The sequence below is a fragment of the Cyprinodon tularosa genome, unplaced genomic scaffold (genome assembly GCF_016077235.1).
Source record: "Cyprinodon tularosa strain WSP-4 unplaced genomic scaffold, ASM1607723v1 ctg275, whole genome shotgun sequence".
Taxonomy (NCBI): Eukaryota; Metazoa; Chordata; class Actinopteri; order Cyprinodontiformes; family Cyprinodontidae; genus Cyprinodon; species Cyprinodon tularosa.
In genome coordinates, this window is record NW_024038980.1 from 868,228 (window position 1) to 893,095 (window position 24,868).

General features: G+C 38.0%; 1 protein-coding gene across 1 annotated transcript; it reads right to left on the reverse strand.

Moving 5' to 3' along the window:
- Window positions 1-1,027: 1,027 nt before the first annotated feature.
- On the reverse strand, window positions 1,028-23,535 carry si:ch211-204d2.4 (uncharacterized protein LOC100003662 homolog). Its single transcript, XM_038290080.1, has 12 exons — window positions 23,309-23,535; window positions 19,682-19,844; window positions 19,484-19,540; window positions 18,072-18,120; window positions 17,816-17,913; window positions 12,658-12,789; window positions 11,714-11,803; window positions 11,562-11,630; window positions 11,402-11,472; window positions 10,730-10,793; window positions 5,499-5,576; window positions 1,028-2,569 (listed from the first exon to the last, which is right to left on the reverse strand). The coding sequence occupies exons 2-12, from the start codon at window positions 19,820-19,822 to the stop codon at window positions 2,135-2,137; spliced, it is 1,284 nt and encodes a 427-aa protein (XP_038146008.1). The 5' UTR covers window positions 19,823-19,844; window positions 23,309-23,535; the 3' UTR covers window positions 1,028-2,134.
- Window positions 23,536-24,868: the final 1,333 nt, after the last annotated feature.

The following is a 24,868-nucleotide window of genomic DNA, read 5'->3' on the forward strand; positions in this document are numbered from 1 at the left end:
TGTTTTTCATGTTTAACCCAATAATACCTAAAAAAGATGTAAAGTTGGAAACTGCACGGTTACTCTTATTTCATTCTACAAGCAACAGCATTTCAGAAGAGGTCAATGTTAAATCCTCGGGGTGTAGTGACTGTATTTTCTAGCATTTTATTCCAGCAGAGTAATCACATAAGACTGTGGTGAAGACAGAGAAGTGCTATGAAGATGCAGCCATGTGGGAACATTACCATTTAGGAGAACAGCCCGCCTCTGGCCTCTGAGCTGCCCGTCACTCAAAGGCGTCAAACTACAGTGCTACATGACCTTTATATTATCTTTGGGCACATGGGTAGAAGAAGTTAGACCTCAAGGGCAACCAGCGGGAAGCATCATTTCCAGATGAACACTTACAAAAAAACAAAACACTAAAAGTCAATTTGGTTATATATTAAAATTAATTATTCACACTCCTTAGCTTACCGGTAGTAAGTGAAAACCAAACATGCAATAAACGTCCAATCACGTCCCAAAAAAACATTTATTTTTAAGGTTTTCCTTAGGCTCGTCTCAGCACCTAGAAGGGATTTGTTTTATAAAAGTGAAATCCAATTTCAACACAGCTGACATTTCACAAGTCCTGGTGGCCTTTTAATACCTCTAACACAATTCTAACTGTTCATTGGAGACCTATTTACTGTCCCTCAGTTGCACAGCTGCAGCAGAGGACAGAGGCTGAAGTGGACATAGTGGGTTTAAGGCATTTCACCTGCTAGACTTTGCACTGCATGTGTGAAAGACTTCACTTAGCACCGCCTCTGGTTGGTAGAAAGGCATGTGAGTGCTTGTTTGCTCCCACACAGTGTGAGTGTGTTAAAGGGCAAATTTGTTGTTCACTCTGACCTCTTGACAATCAAGATTTGCCTTTGAGAGACCAAACACATAAAGGTCAAGGTGCTATTTACTCAGTCAAAAGGTGTTTTAGAAAACTATAGTTTTGACTTGACTTTTGTTTTTCATAAGGCCATCAAAAAGAGTAGGAAATACGTGATTCAAGCAAGACAAATATAAGGCATTATTTAATATACAAGAAAGAATTACCTTGAAACACAGGCAGGTTAAGTGCACAAAGCTTCAGAGAATGGAAACAGGAATGAGCACGGTACCACATCAATGAGACCTCAACATGAGCTGGTGTAGCAACACCAAGGATATGACGAAAGTATAGTTAACTGCTCTGGAAGATCAAACAAATCTTTGAAAAAAAATAAAAAATCTTCACCATCACTCAGACACACACACATATGTTCAACTCCAAAATGCAAAGTGCAGAATTGCAATTCAGTTAACAAAAGTAGTGGCAAAAACGTCCCACATAATGCTGCAATATGGCAATCACATTTACATTTCCAAAGCTGCTAACGCAATAATAAGCTGTGATACCAGCAGGATGTTTTACAACAAGTACCAATGTAACATTGCACCGCTTTCATTGGTACCGAGCTAAAACCTTGAAATGGACTCACAGTGAACTGACAGTTGATCTTTAAGCAGAGTTAAAAAAAAAAAATAGAGTAAATACATCACCCATGTTAGAAATACAAAGAATGAAAATTAAATTGTATGCAGATGATGCATGATGCGTTTCAAAAAGAGTGATCGGAAACACTGCTGGGCTTGGAAGAAACCGCAAGATTGAAAAGAAATTAAAAGTACATTTTTGTGAAGTGTGTATAAAAGCACAGATTTTTAATAAGCTTTAAAACTCCTTTAAACATTTTTTTTAATAAAAGTTAAGCAAAGCAAAGTGCAGAAGTCTGAAAGCATGTGCCACCATTTTTAAGTTTAAAAAAAAAAAAAAAAAAAAAACTAACAGGATCATTCAAGTTTCCAGAGGAAGTTGCTCTAAAACACTCCATATCTCCTTTTCACAGTCCTTGGACCAATAAAGAAAGTTCCTCTGCACGTACTTCAAGCTCGGTGCATCCTTCATCTGCAAAGCAGCATCATCACCAACAGGGGGCCCCAAATCTCAAGCCATGGGAATATTGTTTCTTCATTGGCAGGGAATACTACCATTACCAGTCACATTCATTACTTAAACAAAAGAGGTACCAACACTTTCGTCAACACAGGAGTCTCAACAGACTGCTCTGAGTTAGACATCTGTTGTGCGGATGCCATCATCATCCAAGCTGAAGGGAAAGGCAGAGTGAGGTTGGGGCTGTGAGCGATGCCGGCGCCGCCCGCTCGCAATGTCTGCAGACGCTGTGAGCATCACAAGCCCGCTGCTCGCAGATCCACTGGGGCAGGGGGCCAGGGTGGTCAGGGAGTTAGAGGAGGATGAGGTGGAAGAGGAAGTAGATGAGGAAGAGAGGGAAGGCCGAGTGGGAACAGGGCTGAAAGGGCTGTCCTCATCATCCATGTCTACGATGGAGGGCTCACCCGGAGGCACGGGCGTCCAGGGCTGCCAGCCTGGAGCCACAGAGCAGGATTTAACCAGCTGGGGCCGCATCTCACTACTCTGCAGACGAGAGGCACCGCTAGCATTCTGTTTTTGATGGAGAGAAGAAACTCTTTTGAACTGATATCCCTGCAATTACAAGACATGAAAATAGGACAATTATTATTTAAAATCAATATTTACCTTTCATATACATAGACATACACACACCCCTTGAACATTCTGTTATGTTGTAATATATTACAACATAATAACATTTCATGACAAGCTCAAAGTAGCAGATAATTATGAAGTGGAAGGAAAATAATTCATGTTTTACGAAGAACTTGTGTTCAGGAACCAAGAGTGAAATTATTGAAATTTTGATCATTTTCTGTATGTGCAAAAATATATATTTTTTTTAAATCTTGCAACATTGCTTAATTGATTTACGTCATTTAGGCCATTTAAGCCAATTAAATGCTTTGATTTAATTTGTTGTATCGTAGTTCTTGTTTTAAGATTAGAGTGAGTTTGCTGATGGACGCAGGGGCAAAGATTTACTTCCCAGCATTAAACAACTCTAAAAGTAAAGCAAGAGTAGTACCATGACATGATTCAATTCACTTCAATTCAGTTTATTTGTATAGCGCCAATTCACAACACATGTCATCTCAAGGCACTTTATGTTTCACTAAATCATACAGTCAGATTGATTTAAAGTTTTCTATTTAAAGAAAACCAGTTGATTGCATCAACTCATTGACTCGATGGCAATTCCTCACACTACAGGTGCTGGTCATAAAATTAGAATATCATGAAAAAGTAGATTGATTTCAGTAATTCCATTTAAAAAGTGAAACTTGTATATTATATTCATACATTACATACAAACTCATATATTTCAGATGTTTATTTTGTTTAATTTTGATGATTACAAATGACAACAAATGAAAATCTCAAATTCATCATATCAGAAAATTAGAATATTACTGAAGACCAATAAAAACAAAGGATTTATAGAAATGTTGGCCAACTGAAAAGTATGAACATGAAAAGTATGAGCATGTACAGCACTCAGTATTTAGTTGGGCCTCCTTTGGCCTGTATTACTGCAGCAATGCGGCGTGGCATGGAGTCGATCAGTCTGTGGCACTGCTCAGGTGTTATGATAGCCCAGGTTGCTCTAATAGTGGCTTTTAGCTCTTCTGAATTGTTGGGTCTGGTGTATTGCATCTTCTTCTTCACAATACCCCATAGATTTTCTATGGGGTTAAGGTCAGGAGAGTTTGCTGGCCAATTAAGAACAGGGATACCATGGTCCTTCAACCAGGTACTGGTAGCTTTGGCACTGTGTGCAGGTGCCAAGTCCTGTTGGAAAATGAAATCTGCATCTCCAAAAAGTTGGTCAGCTGCAGGAAGCATGAAGTGCTCTAAAACTTCCTGGTATGTGGCTGCGTTGACCCTGGACCTCAGAAAACACAATGGACCAACACCAGCAGATGACATGGCACCCCAAACCATCACTGACTGTGGAAACTTTACACTGGACTTCAAGCAACGTGGATGAAGTGCCTCTCTTCTTTTCCTCCAGACTCTGGGACCTTGATTTCCAAAGGAAATGCAAAATTTACTTTCATCAGAGAACATGACTTTGGACCACTCACCAGCAGTCCAGTCCTGTTTCTCTTTAGCCCAGGCAAGACGCTTCTGACGCTGTCTGTGGTTCAAGAGTGGCTTGACACAAGGAATGCGACAGCAGAAACCCATGTCTTTCATACGTCTGTGTGTGGTGGTTCTTGAAGCACTCACTCCAGCTGCAGTCCACTCTTTGTGAATCTCCCCCACATTTTTGAATGGGTTTTGTTTCACAATCCTCTCCAGGGTGCGGTTATCTCTCTTGCTTGTACACTTTTTTCGACCACATCTTTTCCTTCCCTTCGCCTCTCTATTAATGTGCTTGGACACTGAGCTCTGTGAACAGCCAGCCTCTTTAGCGATGACCTTTTGTGTCTTGCCCTCCTTGTGCAAGGTGTCGATGGTCGTCTTTTGGACAACTGTCAAGTCAGCAGTCTTCCCCATGATTGTGTAGCCTATAGAACTAGACTGAAAGACCATTTAAAGGCTTTTGCAGGTGGTTTGAGTTAATTAGCTGATTAGAGTGTGGCACCAGGGGCCATCAATTTTGAACCTTTTCACAATATTCTAATTTTCTGATATGATGAATTTGAGATTTTCATTTGTTGTCATTTGTAATCATCAAAATTAAACAAAATAAACATCTGAAATATATGAGTTTGTATGTAATGTATGAATATAATATACAAGTTTCACTTTTTAAATGGAATTACTGAAATCAATCTACTTTTTCATGATATTCTAATTTTATGACCAGCACCTGTAAGCATGCTTGTAGCGACAGTGGAGAGGAAAAACTCCCTTTTAACAGGAAGAAAACCAGGCTCAGTGTGAGCGGCCATCAGCCGAGGCCATCTGGGGTTCAAGGAGACAGAAGCAGAGATACAAAAGACAACTGTAAATGTCACTATCATCCAAGCTGATGGGAAAGGCAGAGTGAGGTTGGGGCTGTGACTGCCTGCTCGCAATGTCTGCAGACGCTGTGAGCATCCCAAGCCCGCTGCTTGTGCTGGGGCAGGGGGCTGGGGTGGTCAGGGAGTTAGAGGGGGATGACGTGAAAGAGGAAGTAGATGAGGAAGAGAGGGGAGGCCAAGTGGGAACACAGCCATTCCCTGCCACCACTGAGGATGGTGTGTTTAGGTTTACTATTTAAGCCACACTCGTGAATTGCACTAAATAATAGTAAAAGGGGGTGATTAAAAAGTACTTTCTTTGACTTGTTAAAATATTTGAAACCCTTCAGAACCAAAACTACATCAGAACCATGCAACCTTTAGTTTGTCTATCACTTAGAAGCTACATGATATTCAAAGAAATGTGTTTGTAATTTGGAAGAGGTTTTAAAAGTTTAGGAGGATAAAACATGTTTTGCAAGAAACTGGCTATTACAAAACTTGAAATAAAAATGTGCTTATATGAGACTGAAAGAAACTTGGGTTACCCGTGGCGGTCCTCTGAATTCCCGAATTTTCGTCTCAATATCCCTGATCCAACCGTGCATTTCCTCTGGGGTGTCTGTCTGTAGAGAAAACCAGAGGATAAACTTAAAACAATATCTCAGAAATGATGTTTAAGCAAACTACTAAGAACTATTAAGAGTTCAAACAATTTGAGTCTTTTGCTTAATCTATGGGTGAAGCAATAAAAACAGGCCTAATAAATACGTTTTAGTAACGGTCAGCTATGTGTCAGCTTAACATATTTATTGTATCTAAACAACAAAAGCTACAATTACACATTTTTCAGGATGCTTTGCTCTAAAGGCATAAAAGCCATTATTTATTTTATTTATTATATACTCTAATAATCCCAGAGGGAAATTACTTCTCTGCATTTAACCCATCCCCTTGGGGAGCAGTGAGCTGCCATTGTGAGGCGCCCGGGGAGCAGTGTGAGGTTAAGGGTCTTGCTCAGGGACCCAGAGTGGCAGTCTGTGGGAGTGAGGGATCGAACTCACAATCTCAGGTTTCAAAGCCCTATGCCCTAACCACTAGGCTGCCGCTCCCCCAAAACTGCTAACAGTTTTCATTTTTGTTGCATTTTTTGTGTTTATTTAAGTACATTTTACCATCAAAGAATGTAAAAATCTAAGCTACTATGTTTAAACTATTGTGACTTTGAGTCACAACAGTTAAGAGTTAATTTTTCCCATGCATGGTAAGGTTAATACCTATATGCAAAATGGGGAGCATTTTCCCCCGGGCTCTTATGCAAAAAGAAGCTGTTCATCTTTAACTGTCCCCATCTTTTATAATTCGTACCTACCTTTTTAGGTAGCATAAAAACATTTAGGTTAATATTTATAAACGAGCAAAGAAAAATGAAAGCAGCCTTGCAATGACATTAGTCGTGGGTCAACCTCTAGGGCGACATGGTACAACTCTAGCAAGATGGAAACTAAACTTAAGGGAAGAAAGAAGCGAAAAATGCTGATGTTCAACAATATTTATCATCTATTTCAGGTTTGTTTCCCCCTTTAGAAAAATAAGAACTTTAAGATAACTGACAGCAAAATCTTTAAAAAAGGATATTTATGTAAAATATTAAAATAATGATTTACAAAAATCTTGGTGTTATTTTAAATCAGGACTTGTCATTTAAATCCCATGTTAAACAGCTTTCTAAAATTTCTGTCTTTCTTCTACTAAATAGTGGGAAAATTAGATGTATCCTCTGCAGAGGTGATGCTGCGAAACCATGCATTTTTTACTTCAAGGCTGGACTGGATTATAATTCTTTACTATCAGGAAGTCCACAAACTGTAGTTAAAAGTCTTCAGATGATCCAAAATGCTACAGCTAGAGTTTTGATGAAAATACAAAAAGAGAGATCACAGTTCTTGGATTTTAGCTTCCCTTTAATAGCTTCCGGTTAATTCCAGAATAGAATCTAAAATGCAAGGCTCCCAATCAGCAGGTTTAATAGTGGTTACTAGAATTTTTTTTTAAGTAGATTGAGAAGTAGAAAAAAAAACTACCAGCTTTAGTCTGAGAGGGAGACACCCTGTCTACTTTTAAGAATAGGCCTAAAACTTTCCTTCTAAATAAAGCTTATAGTTAGAGTAGAAGAGGTGATCCTGAGGTATCTCTGTAGGTATGCTGCTATAGGCTTAGGATGCAGGAGGATATAGGGACCACTTTTTCTCGTCATAGTACCTTCTGGCCTGGCACTCTTTCTAGCTGTTACACCACTCCTTGAGGAAGGCATCAGCTGGGCTGTTGCCATTATAACACGCTTCGAAGAAGACAGGCTTTGGCATGTTTTTCAGTATTTTGTTCAGCTTCTCTACTAGATATAGCTAGTTGTTCAGCTTATATTGAGACAAAATGTATGTGCTTTGTTTTATCCTTTTTGGGAAGAAAAAGGATAAAACAAAGAATTCATTTTTTTCTAGACAGAGCAAAATATAGAGCTAGTTTACCATTAGCTTTTGTATCCCAGAAATATTCATAAACATTTTCATTTTGTGTGTGCACTTTAGCCTTCTTGAACCCTAAGTTGGCCCTTAGCAAAAATCCGCTCTCACTGAAACTGGTTCTGCTGGAAGTTTCTTCCTGTTAAAGGAAGTTTTTCCTCTCCAATGTCGCTACATGCTCGCTGGACGTGAGGGTTTTGCTGCAGATTCAAACACACAATGCAAGCAAATATCTATGGTTGCTACATGTTCATCTAGGAAGAGCGAATCTTGCTAAGTCGATGACTGGATGCAATCAGCAGGAAATCTTTAGACAAAAAGCAGTTTGTATGTAGGATACAATTTAATTCTCCCTGTAAAGAGCCTTAAGATGGCAATACATAAATAAAGTAATTTGGAATAAAATAACAATTAAAATAAATGTGTTTTTTCTTTTAATCTAGAACAATAATCATGTTAACCACAATATCCAATTCGACAACTAATGTCCAAATATGCAGAGAAAAAGGAATGTTGAAGATCCAGGGGCCTCATGAACAAAAGCGTGCACATCTCATCATACTGACAATTTGTGATTGGGAGAAAATCTGAAATTTGCGGTGAACAAAAAAATTCAGATGTATAAAAGCGTGAGAACAGTTTGTCACCTCACACTTTCCCTTCATACATCGTATTATGCGTCCAATTAATTGCAGCCTCACATGACTGATAGATGGAAGGATAGAAAAAAAAAGGCGTTTTCTATTCTTATTACAAATTCAACCTAATTTATCTTTGCCTGTCCTTCTATCATTCAACTAATGTATATTGTGAAAATCTTCTATTCAACATAAGATTTTAACCAATCTGTTTGTCTGATTTATTTGCCATAGAGCCTTGAGATAACATATTATGAATCGGTGTTATGTAAATTAGCTGAACTGAATTTAATTGAATCTTTGATTTAGATGACTTTATTGTCATTTTGTTTACAAAAATACATTTTATTTATACAGCTTTCAGACAGTGAATGAGCAGCAGCTTAGCAGTGAAAAGGAAAAGGAACATTTCCATTTCATAAAGGAGGGTTGGAGGGTTTGAGCATGACTGATGACTGATTATTAGTTGGAAAACATGTAGAAAAACATGTAACAAAAAATTATCTGTAATCCTTATATTGTAGATTGAAAAAGAAAACATATCTCAATAAAATGAATCTTTTATTTTTTTTCTCCAATTCTATATTTCTCATACAAACAATGAGACATGGTAAAGAGTGGAGTTTTATAATATTTTTTTCACATACATCAAGACTGATCAGAAACCTGTAGTTCAGGCCTTGTCTTAGTTTTATAAAGGTCTGTTTAATGTGCGGTTAACCTGCAGACCTATGGATCTGTCCGTTTTTCCTTCTTTATTAAATATTTCTTTGTTTAAGAACGATGATTTGAACGTCTACAAAGCAGGTGAATAGTTTAACAGACATGTTCAAATGAATATGAAACTACTGATCTTAAAAGCTGATTCGAACATTTTTCAAATTAATCCCAATATACTATCCATTAAAAGCTCATGTATACTAAATGTACACATAAAATATGCTAACTTAAGTTCTAAAATACTTTTCACAGTTTAACTTATTCATTTAAATACATAAATATATGAAAAATGTATCAGCTAATGTTTTAGTCAGATAAAATATAAGCTCTATTTATCTGCATGACATTAGTGTTTTATGTTGATGTTCTTCTTTCAATACAAGGTTTTTGACAGTTCCATATCAACATTTATAACTTGTATCCTCATATAATAAAACTACTTAGGATTTTATCACTTAAACATAAAAGCTGTAAAAAGCTGGATTTGCTTTCAGGTTTTTCCTTCAGGTTCTAGGTTGTGGCATCCATTTCCAATTTGTTTTTGTGTTTATCCGAGATCATCAAGTCTTTTTTCGCACTTCCTTTTTTCTCTCACTAACATTAAAGCACTCGTGCTTGCAGCTAGTCTCGTTCTCTCCCTTGACTTCCCATCTGATTGGATGCTGACGCCTTGGTCAGCTGCTCTCCCAAGGGGAGGAACAGGATACCATTGCTGTTATGGTAACACATGGCTGCGTCCTTTTCTTAAAAACAAACTGTTTAGGCAGCTAAAAAAGGAGTACGGGCCACACATCAGCAGCAGAGCGTTTCGAGAAAAACATCTCAAGACATCAACAGAAACACCTGGGATTCTAAAGAAGACCTCTATCCTCAACGGCAGATAAAAAAGAATTTGTCTTTTCATATACAGTGCATTTCCTCCTTTATATTTTTAAAAAATTGCTTACAATCACAGCCACATATTTAATTGGAAGATAATCACACTTTCCTTGCAGATCTATCAGCTTACTGCATCCAAACTGATTTGTCTATCTATTATTCATTTAAACTTAAATTATAATGCGATAAACAGTTTGTGAGCCTGGACGGGAACATTAGTAAACATCAACTTTTAAGTCCTTTGGATTAGATTTAGGTCTGGACTTTGATTAGACCATTCAAACATATTAATATGCTTTCATATAACCTGTTGTTTCTCTGGTTAAATAGTTATGGATGCATTCCAGCTTAAAGGAACCTCTATTTGTGTTAGAAGTCTTTTGGGGCCTCCAGCACATTTCTTCCTGGATTATCATGTATCTAGCACCATCAATGTCCCAATGAAGTCTAACTAGCTTCCCTGTCCCTTGCCAAAAAAAAGTTTCCCAACAGTATAATGCTGTACCTTCATCGTTCACAGCAAAGATTAAGTTTTCATTGGAAAAAGTGATATTTCGGTCACATCTAACTAGAGCAATGTCCTACACATGAAAGCTAGCTGGCCAACATGGTCTGTGAAGAACAAAAAACAGACGTTCTTTTGGCATTCCTTAATCTTCCAATTGCTCCATAAAAGCCAGACTTGCAGACTGCACTACTAATATTTGCTAACAGAATCTCCCATATGAACTGTGGATCTCTACAGCTCCACCAGTTACTTATAGTGTCCATTCTAAGCAGTTCATTTTACACATGCTTCATATTTTGTTTTTAAAACAGAATTGAAAAACATTTATGATTTTCTGTCCCCCCCAAAATTCAAAATGGGGTTTTGGTCTGTCACAACAAATCCCTACAACTTACTTAAAACTTTTTGGCTGTAACGTGACAAACTGTTATTAAAGGGGTGCACATACGTTACTTTGCAAACAAAATACATGATGCTAAAAAAATATATATATACAAAACACTTTTTTTTACCTGGATGTAAAAAGTTCGGGAGTTGGTGATGATCTCAAAAAGATTGTCTCTAAACAGGAGATCCCTGAAGGAAATCAGAGTAAAGAATGTTTTTTTATACTTGCTTTATTTAAAAAATTTAACTCTCATGGTTTAAATGAAAAATTTAATTTTCCCATAAGCAACAACAGATCATTTTTAGCTACAGTATCTGATACTACTTTGATTTAACTATAATTTGAACTAAGACACTGGTTTTGTAAATAAAGTAGAAACAGGCAAACTACCATCATTACTGGCTGATTTCTAATTTAAGAGCTCACAATGTGTCAGTATCATGGTTGTTTTTAAAGATATATCATGGAAAGTGTGCTGCAGTAACCTTTATTTGCAGAGTTTAGATGCAAAGTGAAAAAGTGCATTCAGTATGAAACTATGCAGCAGCAGGTTTCATACTTAGTCTCACAGAAGCTGAAACTGACTCCTCTGCAATAAGATCTAAGCTCCATGATGCACTAAAAAGGCAAACCAAAACAAACTTGAATGGGATAAAAATAGCATAAACTGAAACTTTCAAATGATATCTAAATGTTGTATTTCTGTTCATGTCTATTTCCGATATATAAAGCAGATTAGGAGAAAGCACAGTCTGATAGGGCTGAACCAGACAGATATTTTTTTTTTTTGACTCACCCAGACTTGACAAGACATTCATGGACCTTCTGAATGTCTCTGAGTGGAATACCTCGAAGAGGCTCCTTGTCCTGATCATGAGCAAACAAACTACAGTCATGATGAGAGCATTAAAAAGAAAACAAACAAAAAATTAACAAAAACTGAAAAGGCTCCTCACGGTGTCAGTCTTATAGTAGCTGACTGTGCTGTCATCTAGGGTGAAAAAACGCCTCTTCCAGCTCTTCCTCTGCAAGTGGAAAACCAAATGTTCTTTCATCACTCGTTTTAAGTGTTTTCTGAAAAGAACTGTAAATAAAAAGGAGCACGCACCACATTTCCTTGCTTGACACAGAAACCACATCTCAGCACACCAGGCCTGTTGCCCTTCTTCTCTCTTCCCTCTGTGTCTTCAGGTTCATTCTACAAGATTTAATCAGAGAAATCTCTGATCACTATGATAGCTGCCACCATCAGCATCAGTAAACTATACAATCGTTAAAATTTTCTATGAGATTTTGCAGAATTCTCACTTCAACAGATTTTCACTTCTGCAGCTACTAACATATTTTCCCCTGGAAGATTTGGTATAAATTTCATGAACCTTAATTTTTTAGAGTCAAACAAAAGTCTGATTTAGAGTCTGTGGAGACTCAAGATTGTGATGGAAAGGAAGCCAATTGAACAACAAAAAACAACAAACAAAATTTTGTATTATCATTGTTTGTAGTTATAATAGTAGGTATAGTTGCCAATCTCAATGGCTGAGAACCTAATCTTTCTTTAACCATTTCTCAAACTGCCAGTAACAAATGCAATTGGCTGGGGAAAAAAGAGGTTTGCGTGTCATCAGTTGCACATGTGATGTTTGGTGCTCACCCGCAACAGGCCTACCTACTGCATGACAGTTGTTTTTGTCTGTGAGATTTTCAGTTTATTTAAAGATAAGGTCCTTGGCATAATAACCACAACATGATATGCATCAAGCATAGACATGAAGTTCAGAGAAAGTCCATCCAATAGGCTAGGTATGACATGGGCACCAGAATGTAGATGCTTTTGACTAAAAATGCCAAATGTTGCATCCAAGCAGACGATTGGGATTTTGATATTGTCAAATATCATGACTATGATTCCATACTATTCAGCTCTCATTTGAAATATAATCTACCAGGGATATGAATTATTTTAACCTTGCTGTAAGTATTTTATATCTTGGCCTTTTCTTTCTTTTGAAGTCCTTTTGCTGCAGGTTTCAGCTTTTTCCAATGTCTTACCTGGATTGGAGTGTGCACCACCACACCACCAATGATCTCTGCCTTGTAGGCATGTTGTTTCCTTCCTCCCTGAGAATCAGTGATGACAGCATTCGACTCAGACTTGGCGGGTGTGGGGCAGGATTTAGGAACCTGCCAACAGGTAGCATAATCAAATATGGAGCATTGTGATATTCTGGGTTAAAACAGCTTCAGATATTCAGACCTTTAATTTGAAAAGATAACAAAAGTGTCAGTGAACTTTTGATGAGCATTAAGTTACTTATTTTTCCTACAAAGTCCTGCTCTTCAAAATCGAAAAAGAAATAAATAAATAATGAAAATAATCAAAAGAGGCTGATATGAGCAGATCTTCAAAGTGTGAAACAAGAATAAAGAAAAACAAAAACAGCTTTATGCCAACCTTGCCCATTAAAAAAGAAATTGAATATGGCTTTAAAAGAACCCAAGCCCATGTTTCACTCACATACAGAGCTCAGTGTGGTGTAAAAGATCAGTTTAATTGAAAACACATTTATGCAAAGGGTGCCTACAAGTGTTTTAAATCATTTGAAAAATAACCTAATTTTTTGTGCTGTATCTAACAGTTCAATATTAGGATTTAGCTTGAAATTAAATGTCAGAGGTGCTAACAAGTATCTAACTCTATTTAGCCAGAAAGAAGCCTTAAAGATGTGTAGCTTTCCTTTGAGTTTTTTTTGTTTTAAAGGACAGAGATTAAGGACAAAGGCAGATTCTCGTGCAGATTCAGATGCAATTTTTTCGTCACAGTAATATTCGGTGTACTATGCAATATAGATATTTTTCAGCTAATTTCACATATACACAGCTCATTTCCTTTTTAAGGAGCCTTAAAAAGTTCCCTAAAACTAAAAGTTCTTTATAAAGACTAAATTTTATATTCTAGTTGCTTTGGGCAAGATTACTGTAGTGACTATTGCCACATCTGTAACTACACATTGATAACCTGAGAGAACACAACAAGGTCAAAATCAAGTATGAATAGTCTCCTAAAATTATCAAAATATTAAGGAATGAAAACTTCTGTTCCTCCTCTCTTATTCAACCTTGATTACGAAACGAGGAATGAGCAAATTGTACTTAACTTGCAAGGTATTTACTTCCATTAAAACCATAAAACTAAAAAAATTAGATTGGGATTGTTTTTTATGCAGACCAGCAAAAAGTGGTGCATAGCAAAATAGTTTGTGTTGTAAAATTACAAATCTGAAACATCTGGTATTTTTGTGATCATGCACCATTACTCTGGTGCCCCTAAATAAAATCCAGTTCCATCAATTCAATTCAGTTTATTTATATAGTGCCGATTTACAACACGCAATCTCAAGTCACTTTACAGTTCACCAGATCATACAGTCAAATTGATTAAGAGTTTCTTACCAAGGAAAATTTGTTAAATGCACTCAATGACTCAAAGGCAATCCCTCATATTAAGCATGCGTGTAGAAACAGTGGGGAGGAAAACATCCCTTTTAACAGGAAGAAACCTCCAGCAGAACCAGGCTCAGTGTGAGCGGCCATCTGCCGAGGCCGACTGGGGTTCAAGGAGACAGAAGTAGAGAAACAAAGGGCAACTGTAAAAGGCGGCCCCGTCCAGGAAAAACACAGCCAGGCAGACGAACTTCGAGCCAACTCCCATGTCAAAGGATGAAGAGAGCACATCCAGTCAGTCACACTCAGAAAAACAGGTATACACTGCGAAACCGGCCGATCTCCAACATTTATAAACAAAGGTGTTAATAGCAGCAGCACAGCTGATATTTCACACAGTCAAACAGGAAAAGACCAGATGAAGCTACTATGAGAAAAAGCAGAGAGAGTAGAACATTAGAGATAGAACTAACAGATTCTGCAGAGTGGGAGAATAGAGACAGAATAAAGAAGAATGATGAAAAAGGGGTCCATATGTCCTCCAGAAGTCTAAGCCTATAGCAGCATAACTATAGAGATAGCTCAGGATAACCGGAGCCACTCTAACTATAAGCTTTATCAAAAAGGAAAGTTTTAAGCCTACCCTTAAAAGTAGACAGGTTATCTGCCTCAAGTACTAAAACTGGTAGTTGGTTCCACAGGAGAGGAGCCTGATAACTAAAAGATCTGCCTCCCAATCTACTTTTCAAAACACAGGACAACCAAATCCTTTAAGAAGTCACCTAATCAGTAAATAGATTCAAACTGTGCATCATCTCCTCTCAGCTGTTCTGTTAACTCCTCAGAGCTTCGTTAGAGAACATTAGCAAACAAACAGCATCACAAAGACCAATGACCACAGCAGACGGGTCAAGGTAAGGATGAAAAGAAGTATAAATCATCTTTAGGTTATCATATTATTGCAGCCTTTGTGTATATATACTACATATCTTTGTTTACTGAATCCTCCCAAAGTGAAAAAAAATGTGACAAATATTCAAATTTAGCAAGACGACGCTGTCTAGAGGAAACAAAAAAGGGGCCATAGAGAAATCATCAAAGAAACAACTAAGAGGTCCTTGATAACTCTGCAGGACCTGCAGAAACGAATGGCTCAGGTAGGAAAATTGTACACAGGATAACGAAGGGGTATGCAGATTTTACAAATAAATCCTAAATTTGGAAACTATTGAAATAAAGCCTTCAGAAGTCCTGTTTGTTTTATAGATGACATGAGGAGAGAGGCTCTCTGGTTAGATCTGAAGAAATGATTGCAGAATAGCATTGCTAGAAGCACACACCACCGTTATATGCCTAGCCCATGGTGAAACAGGGTGGCAGCAGCATCATGGCCACCTATAGGAATTTGATAGGAAGAAAGGCGAAAAGATGGACAAGGTAGTCCATTTAAAAACTATTTAGAGTTTGTGACTGTACTGTGAACAAACAGACAATATTAATATTTCTCATTTCTCCAGCCAGGAAACAACATCATAAATAAATAAGACGCCTTCTTATCCACTGTATTTCTTAAACAGCTTTTTAGAAACTACCTCTCAAAGGTGCAGAGGTTGCATAGCACAAAATATAAAAACCTTTGAGAGGATAGCATTTTCTAATTGTGATATGCAAAATGCATTAAGTTTCTCACTGGGTTTAATTCAAGGGAGCACGCTAGCAAGCCCTAACAAACCTTAACTGCCTTGATTCTGACGTCATAGAGGATCAGAGTACTTCTCCAAGACTACGAAAATATACACTCAACTAGCACAGAGAGCAAGATAAAAATAATAATGATTTCATGTTTCAAACTTTAACCACAACATTATTTTCATAAGTCGTTTCCTTTTCAACGCTGCCCTTACATCCCGTCCCCTCTGTCTCAGAGTAGTTGTCATTGACTCTAAGGAAGATCAGAATAAGTCACAGCAAAGAAGCAGAGCAGCTACCACCCCTCCGCTCCTCTACGATAGGGAAGTGAAAGACAAAGCAAGCAACGGCGCTTCCTGTGACAGCGAGCAGGTGAGCACAGCAAAAATGCTCTCCTCTCTAACACCTGCTCCATTAGACATCTGGACGCCACATGTCAAAGCCTCCCCCTCCAGCTGAATACACACATATTATGCAAAGCTGCAAACTAGATGTTGACACATTCACCACATTGACGTGTGACTGTTATCACTGATGCTGTCACACATTCACCATTTCTCCATTCAGGGTGTATAACAGAGGGTATTTATGGGTAGGGTGGCCATTTCTATAGCACCAAAAAGGAGGACATTGTGCGGCATATCAATAAATTACTACGGTGTACATAAGAATCGGGTAAAGTCACATTTATAGTACAATTCTTAGTAGTTTAAAGATGATGCTGGTGTAGTTGAATAGAACAAAATATTAAAGAGATGTAAAAAAAGAATTGGTTCCCAGCATTTGTATTTATTTAATACATTGTGGTGTTTAAAAAGTGACTATTTTTTGACACGATTAATTTGAGCAGAACTGCTGCAATTAATCATAAAGCAGTTGTTTGGAAAATAAGCTTGAGGCGGAGAGAGAGCTAGAGAATAGGACAATACAAATGTCAAAAAGTGGCTGGAAAAGAGGAATTCGTGACATGGCTGCAGTCTGTCGAGAGTAAAGATGATTTCCCCATGTTATCTATCTATCTATATATATATATATCTATATATATAGATTATATATATATAGATATATATATATATACACAAACTTGAGTCATGGAACTGTGCTTACAGCTCCTTATTTCATGTATACTAATAACTTGTGTACATGATACTTGTTGATGAAATTAAAATTATTTCTAATAGCATTAAAAGAGCATTAAATTAGAGTTCCTCATTCCGGTATAAACCCTGTGAACGTTTAATTTAATATGACATATTAAAAAATATCCCCATCATCATCCAGCAGATGTTCAGTTTCTGCCCAAATATTTTCTTTCTGTTGTGGATTTTTGTAACAGGAATAAACAGAATCATCCATAGTTTGTATGAACTATGTTTGTTCTCCGCTTCCAAACTCATCATCTCTTCATCCATTGCTGCAATAAGAATTTTTTGGTCTGTTGAAGCACCAATAGTCTGCATCCAGTTATTTAATTAATTGCTCTTAATTTTGGGAATATATACGAACTATGCTCTAATTTCTAGTAACCGACCTGTTTTTACTATAATTTAATTTGACAAACCGGATCTTCTCTACATTCTTTATCCTGTTTGGTGCGATTGCAATTGCGGGTCTTGATCTGGACTGACGGGAGCGGAGCCAAAAAGAGCTCAGTTCCGTATTTTGACGGTGAAGGACGGAGAAGACGTACGTGGACAGAGACGTGCGGAGGAGTAGTGGAGGATGTGGAACAGCTCTCATTGATTTACATGACAGACAAGTACTCCGCACGACGTACTTGAGCGGAGCGGAGCACTGACGGAGTATGTGGAATCTGTGGGTAAAGGAGGGCAAATACACGTCCGGCTGGATGCGGCGCCGGACAGTGCAATGAAAATCCGGACTGTCCGCCCTAAAGCCGGACATCTGGCCACCCTATTTATGGGTGATATGCTAGCATCTGCAAAACTAATGGGACCAAATTGGCTTTAGAGCATCCTGCATTAATGGGGGGGAATAAACCGCCTCCATCAATGCCTGTCTTGAATTCACCAGGAAATTAGTGAAGCAAGGCAACATCCATGTGTGTTTCTCTTACAGTGATCTTGCTGGCTTTGTTGAGTGCATTGACCCACTCCTTCATGTCGGTCACATCATTAGCTTGGAGGAAGTACCGCCGCGAAACTGCATTTATGACTGCCAAAAAAACACCAAGGAAAACAGAGAAGAATTCCATTAAATCCACAGTGACCGCTCTGGGTGATTTTATCACGTGTGTAATAAAAATTTGCACAATTGTGTAATGCTATACATGCACACCAGGGGTTTATCGCCGGCTGCAAAATAAAACTCACCGAAACAGAACTCAGTCTTTGGCTTTTGCTTTGGAGTGGCTTCGCTCACCTTGGAGGACAGAAGAGAAGAGGAGAGAAGAATCTTTGATGTCATTGAAGCCAGATGTCATTATCTGTGTGAGCAAACTAACATCTGGAAAACTTCACATCTTTGCTGTGTGCAACTCCAAACTGGAACTGCAGATAACCCTGAGTTCTAGAGTATCTGTGAATCCTTGAGTGAATTTCCACATTACTTGTGGGTGAAATAAGCACAAATGCTCCAGATCTGACCTTTCACCTTTCACAAGAACTGCTTTTATTTAAAGTTCTTTCAAATATTCCTAATGGATAACAGATTCAGTTAAAACTGTTTTTTTCCCACCATTTTGACATTCTGTTTTTTTTTTTTTTTGTTCTGAAGACAACTACTCTATTTTCAAATTTCATGATCAAAATCATGATCAGTGAACAAAATGTTAAACTAAATTAAAAACCTTTTAATTTAATAAAATGTTCACATCTGAAACATGTAACATGGAAACACCTTGAACATGGAAATAATTTTACCTACCGTACAGAGAGTGTTTTTTTCTCTCCCTGAGTCTTAAGAATACAAACAGACAACAAATATCTGTATATATTCTTCATAATTGGCTTTACAGTGTAACATGGTCACACATTTCCAGAAGTTTGCCTCCGATTGGCTTATAGGTCCTTTGTGAATAATCCTTCCTGGAGTCTGCACGTATGAAGCACAAAACATGCAAAACCTTTTGCCCAACTGGGTAAAAACGGAAACCTGATCGACTTTTTACATTTGGTTGCTATAAAGTTTTTTATTTTATTTCATTTTGTTTCAAGTTTTCTTAACATCAGAAACATTTTATTTAACCTTGTTGCTCAGCTCTAAAGCTGAAAAAAAATCCTGACATCCAAAAAAACAGGACTGAGATGATGATTATTTAACTTCAAATATCACAGCAGAGCAGCTTTTAGGCAACAGTATTTTTTTTTTCTTCAGATTTCTGACTGAACAGATTAGGCTGAGATGAAGACCCTTATTTCTACATGAAACTGTGCTGCGTGGGTTGAGATGGGTCGTACCAACTCAAGGGTAAAGGAGGGTGAGGCTAAAATAAATGCAAATATTTTTACAATCTCTTGCTTGCTAGTTAAAAAGTATGAAAATTAATTTAGTAAATGTACCTGAATGCAGCAAAAAATCTAAGATTTGGGCATCAACATATGGCAGAACCAAAACAAAGTTTAAAATGAATCTGGCTGAAACTAAATATAGTTTAGTCTGAGAACTATGCACAATCCCTTTACTTTTACTATATTTTTATAATTTATATATCATTTATATAATATAGTTGAATGTAGCCTACAGTTAGAATCCCTTTAAATAGTACCATGAGTGCATGTTTTACCTTAGAGATGTAGGTCAATTTCAGGCTCCCTACAAAGCTGGCTTCTCTGGCCAGGTTCTGCATGCAAACACAAACACACAGAGCACTCATTAGCTCAGAGTCCAAGGTCCCACAGCCTTATATTGATCATTCTTCATTTCCTCCTGCTGCTTGTGCAAACGCGGGTCCAGTTTAGCGGCGTGTTGTGTGTATAAGCACCTGGGGATTGTCCATATACCATTGCAGAACATTCCCTGGCGTGTCGAGGATGAAGTATCGCCTCTGGAAGCGACAGCTGTTTTCCTTCTCCTCGATGTCAAGGAAGCCGCACACTCGGTTCAAGCGATCCAGATACGGCATCGCTGCCACTATCACATAATCACTGAGACACAGAGGCAGAGACAGGCAGATGTTGAGGGTAAATCATCCTTTAGTTAAAAGTTCAGACTTACAGGAAGAGAGAGAGAAAGACCCGCTTGCACTCAGCAGTTTTTCATGTGACGTGATTGAGGCTGAGCTGCAAAAGCTGAAAGCCCGAGGCTGAGCTGAGGCCCTCCACCACAGCTGAAAATTACACACTGGGCTCCAGATCTGCACATAGATCTGGAGCCCATTGTGGAAACACATATTTCCACAGGACAGGGGATAGGAAAGAGCGGTGATCAAGTAGGAGAAGTGTGGCTTGGAGAGTGCCGTTTATAGAAAATGATGCAGTGCATGTAAAATACAGAGAAGCTATCTGATTCCTAAAAATAATCTGGTCTAATAAAGCTCAGAAACTCGACTGTACTTCTCATATTTATTCTGTTTATTTATGTGATCTCACCCATTTTAGCAGTTTCATTTATTAGCCTCACTAAAACAGAAGCAATCAAAAAACTGTCTGAAGCACACAGATTCCAAACTCTTTCCATTTTTAGACATTTAAAACTATTAAAGGGTTTTATGAGAAACAAAAAGCAAAAAGTTAGCATGATGGTTAACCAGGCCTCATCCGTGGCAGATGTGCTGCAAACTATAATGTGACGGTTGTCTATAACCACTCGTGCTGCCCTTATTTTTTTAAGCCCAAGTTGCCTCTGCAAGGCAAAAAAGATCAACCTTTCCATGGAACAGTTCCCACAAGAACCAGAGCAAGAGACGACATCAGACTCACAGGTCACACCTGCTGGGTGGAACTACTGCTAGGTTATTTTTAAACCAATGCTTAAGAAAAAGGTCTCATTTTGAAACTAGGCTCTGCTTCACATGCGTCAATCGTGCAGGTTTGCGTCTGAAATAGGTCAAAGTTACAGGAGGCATTAGCAGAAGCACGGGCTGGGATGGAAACATAAAGATAGAGGACCATGGGTCACAACCATGCCAACGCTAAAGCACACATCCACACAAGTTTATGCACGCAAGCTATTCTGGGTATCAGAAAACATCTGGTATATGGGTAAAACTGTGGGTAGCCTTTTCAGCGTTGGTGAAACCAAACCAATAAATAAAACTCGGATTACATTTGAAATGCCCTGTTTTTAAAATCCAAGGTAAACAAGACACATACAACTTTTAGGGAAAAAAGCCCACTGTATTTCGATTAAAGATGTGACACAAAACATACAGAGTAATGAAGTGAAACCTACTTATATAAACAATGACTATTCTTGGACAAGATCACCCAGTCAGACAGGCAAAAAGTTAAGAGTAAGCATTTAGAGAGCAGATCCAGTTACAGGCGAACACTGGTTGGAATAGTTGGGGTCAACTGCAGCAGAATAAGGAAAGAATAAAATGTTTAACTAAGCAGGCAGGTGTAATGGCTTAAAAATTTTATGGTTTCTAAACCACTACGTTGTTACCATCATTCATGTTACTTTACAGTCTAATTAGAAGCAACACAGTGAAAAATGCTAGAGTTACCAGCTGTTTTCATACAGTGAGAAGAAGCGCCCCATACCTCCTACACATTGTGCTGTGCACTGCCAGTTAGCTGGCTGAGAGAAGCTTAATTACTTGTCATGAAAAAATACAGGCAGCCGTGGTGTAGAAACAAGATGAGGGCCACCTACTGTATCTTTGTTTCTGAGGAAATGGTGTTTTAAGACCGCAGCTGGTAAGCTTCAGGAAGAATGCAGGCTCCCCAAGAGGATAGCCTGACCAATTACCAGCTAATATTAGCTTATTAGTTGAGTAAGTTCAGATGTGAGGCACCTTCTACTTTGTAAATACATTTCCTTCCTCTTAGCTTAGTGATTAACCAATCAAATGGGTAGAAATCTGAATCAGCTTCTGTTTCTTTCCACATTTATTTGAAGGATCAAAAGTAAGAACTTCACCAATTTCAGTCGATAAATATATTCTTATCTCATGCATTTTTTAAAAATATCTGCTAAAGTTACAGACATATGCTTTGATGCATAAATTAAGACCATCCTCTGTTTCCTTCTTGGTCTTCCTTCTTTTGGATAAAAAAAATAGTTCTTTCAAACAACCGGCAACCCATTTTAAACTCTTCCATGCTGCATAAGGTGCAATAGCAAAATTTCTAAAAAGTATTATTTCCAAATTTATGGTTACATTCAAAACAGCAAAGAAATGACATTTTGACTGAGACCAAAATTATTCTTAGGATAAACAAATTTTTAAAAGCTGCAGCTTTGTTTAAGACAAAATTCTCGGGCAATTCGTACCATAGTTCAAATGAAAAAGAAAAATCTGTGATTCAAAAACAGAAAAATAATAAATATTGAAGGGCTGAAAATGTTTTGGTGGTATTTAGGAGCTAGATTAAATATCAGTAACTGTAAAGATCTTGTATGAAGAAATGGAATAATGATTAGCTCCTTCTCCTAATTCTTCCAATGCATTGCATAACAGCAAATATAAAGATTGCTTATAGAACAATTTAGCAAGTCTATCGTCGAATGCTCAGTTGGAGCACCAAAGACAACACAGTTACTGATGATAAAATAACTAATTAAAGTGCTAAGCAAAATATTCCAGTAAAAATAAGAGGCAACACATTGATCTTCCATGAATATCAGAAAAGGGTACCGGCTAAAAGAGCACAGATCGGTGCATTTCCAGCTCAGATCACCTTTCAACTTTTCCAATCAATGCTGTGCTTTGAAAATGAACTTTAACAAGTAAAAATTGAATCTTTGCAGAGAGCCGCTTTCTGACAGAATGAAAGATTTTAACTATCACACCACAAGAATCTTAAAAGTGACCCACGCCTTACTTTTAGGGTATTTAGAAAAGAAGAAGGAAGAACACACAATTTGTAAAATCATTTGTAAATACCAGCTTTCTTTTAGACCAATGATTCAGCAATCATCTGCCAGAAACTGGAATTTCAAGTGACCTGAAGGATTAATTTTCCCTACATTCATTCCATGCATCAAAAGAACACCTTAAAATTTCAAAGGGATTTTTTTTCTGTGGCCAGAAAAATATATATATATTGCTGCAAAGCAACCTCAGAGCAAAATACAGCTGAGCTGAATTAAATAGTGGTTAACATGTAAAACATATTGAACCTAATCCAAATGGATGATATCTAGGTACATAGAGGACAGGAAAGCGTTTATTGGTATAAAGTAGCACATTAATTATCAGCTTACAGAATTACAGAAACCGTTTTGACTCAACTTCACACTGAGTTATGAGCATGTAAAACTAAACTGTTCTCAGACCGAATTACTCAGCAACACCTAACAATCCACAACATTAGTTCAGCTCAGATGACTTGCAGTGACTCACTGACAGCAACCAGTCTACAGAATGCCACACCTACTGCAGATCGCAGCACCAGCATGAGCCATGAAGTGGCCCTGCTGCGGCTGCTGTCTGCATACTTACACGCTGTGGAGAGTCACAGTGCGCCACAGCCAGCGCCCTGAAACCAAGCGGAGAGCAGCGAGCGCGCCCCGGCGCGTGCGATCATCCTCACAGCAACTTTTAAACAACTTCTACAGAGTTGATTAAAAAAAAAAAAAAACTAGCGTGCACGACGCCCTCACTCTACCCTCTATTTTGTTTGAGTGATCGGGTGACGGAGGCTTGACTTTTTTTCCGGGTCGGACGTTTTGGTATTAGAATAAACCAGCCCCGGATGTGAGCTATGCGTCCCCTGAGCTCCAACCTCAACCTCCTCCTCCTCCACCTCCCCTACTGCTGCTTAACCGAGAAAAAAAAAAACCTCAGCCTCATAAACACTGTTATAAAAATGACAACATTTTGTAAAACAAATATACCACTAATAGAGGACTCCCATTAATCAGAACTTTTCTCTCTGCGCGCCATGGTATCTCCTGGGTTATTTTTTTCTCTCTCAGGAACTAGGTCAAACTCCCTCTGCTGAAACAAGAGCTGTAAAATAAGGGAGCACATACCCGGGCAAACAGGAGCACACAAAGATAATGCTCTTACATACAGGTGCCTAAGTTAAATAAATGAACCAGTAAAGTAATATGTTTACACAGCAAAAGGGAAATAAAAATGAAATAAGTTGTGAAGAGTTTACTAACACACAGGGCCGGCCTAAGGCAAAGGCAAACAGTGACTGCTTAGGGCCCTAGGACAACTGGGTGTTTTGATCTTTGGGTGTTTTGAATAAAAATTGATCTCTATATCATTATAGTAACAAAAAATTACTTTGATGATAGAACAGATTTTTTTAAATTAGTATGTCTAATCATTGAAGAAATCATTATTTATACATAAAAACAAACTAGTGGTTTCCACTATTTAAAGATGTCATAGTTTTGGTTCTGTTATGTTTTCTTTTGAGTATTTAGTTTTACTTTGCTCCATGTTTTCTAGTGGTTTAATTCTTATTTTGCTGTGTTTTCTGGTTATTATTCAGTTTTCAGGTTTTTATTTGTTGCCCTCGGCTGCCCTCTTGTGTTCTCCTTTCTCCCTAGCTCCTGTTCTGCTCTGTTCACACCTGCTCCCAATCTCCTCGTTAGTCCTCTCTTTGTTTCAGTCTCCCATAAATATACTCTCTGTTCAGTTCCTCAGTGCTGGTTTTTCGTCTAACTTCCTCCAACTCCGTCTCTCTGAGTCTTCCTCCTCGTGATAGTCCCTCACTCCCGATGTCTCCATGGTTTGTTTGACTCTGTTTTCATGTTTGACTTTTTGGATTTTGGATTCCTGCCTCAGTTGTTTGTTTACTCTTCATTAAATCATCAAGAAACTCGCCTCTGCCTCCCTGCCTCTGCATGTGGGTCCCCAAACCTCAACCAAATCCTGATTTAACAGCAAGCTAGTTTATTATATTAATTTTAGCTTGCAAAAGACTGTAAACAACACTCCAATGAGTTTATAGTTGGTGTGTAAATGATCGGATTATTGCACTGTTGCATTGACATAAATAAAGGGCCCCAAAATCAAATTTGCTTAGGACTTCATGGAAATCCA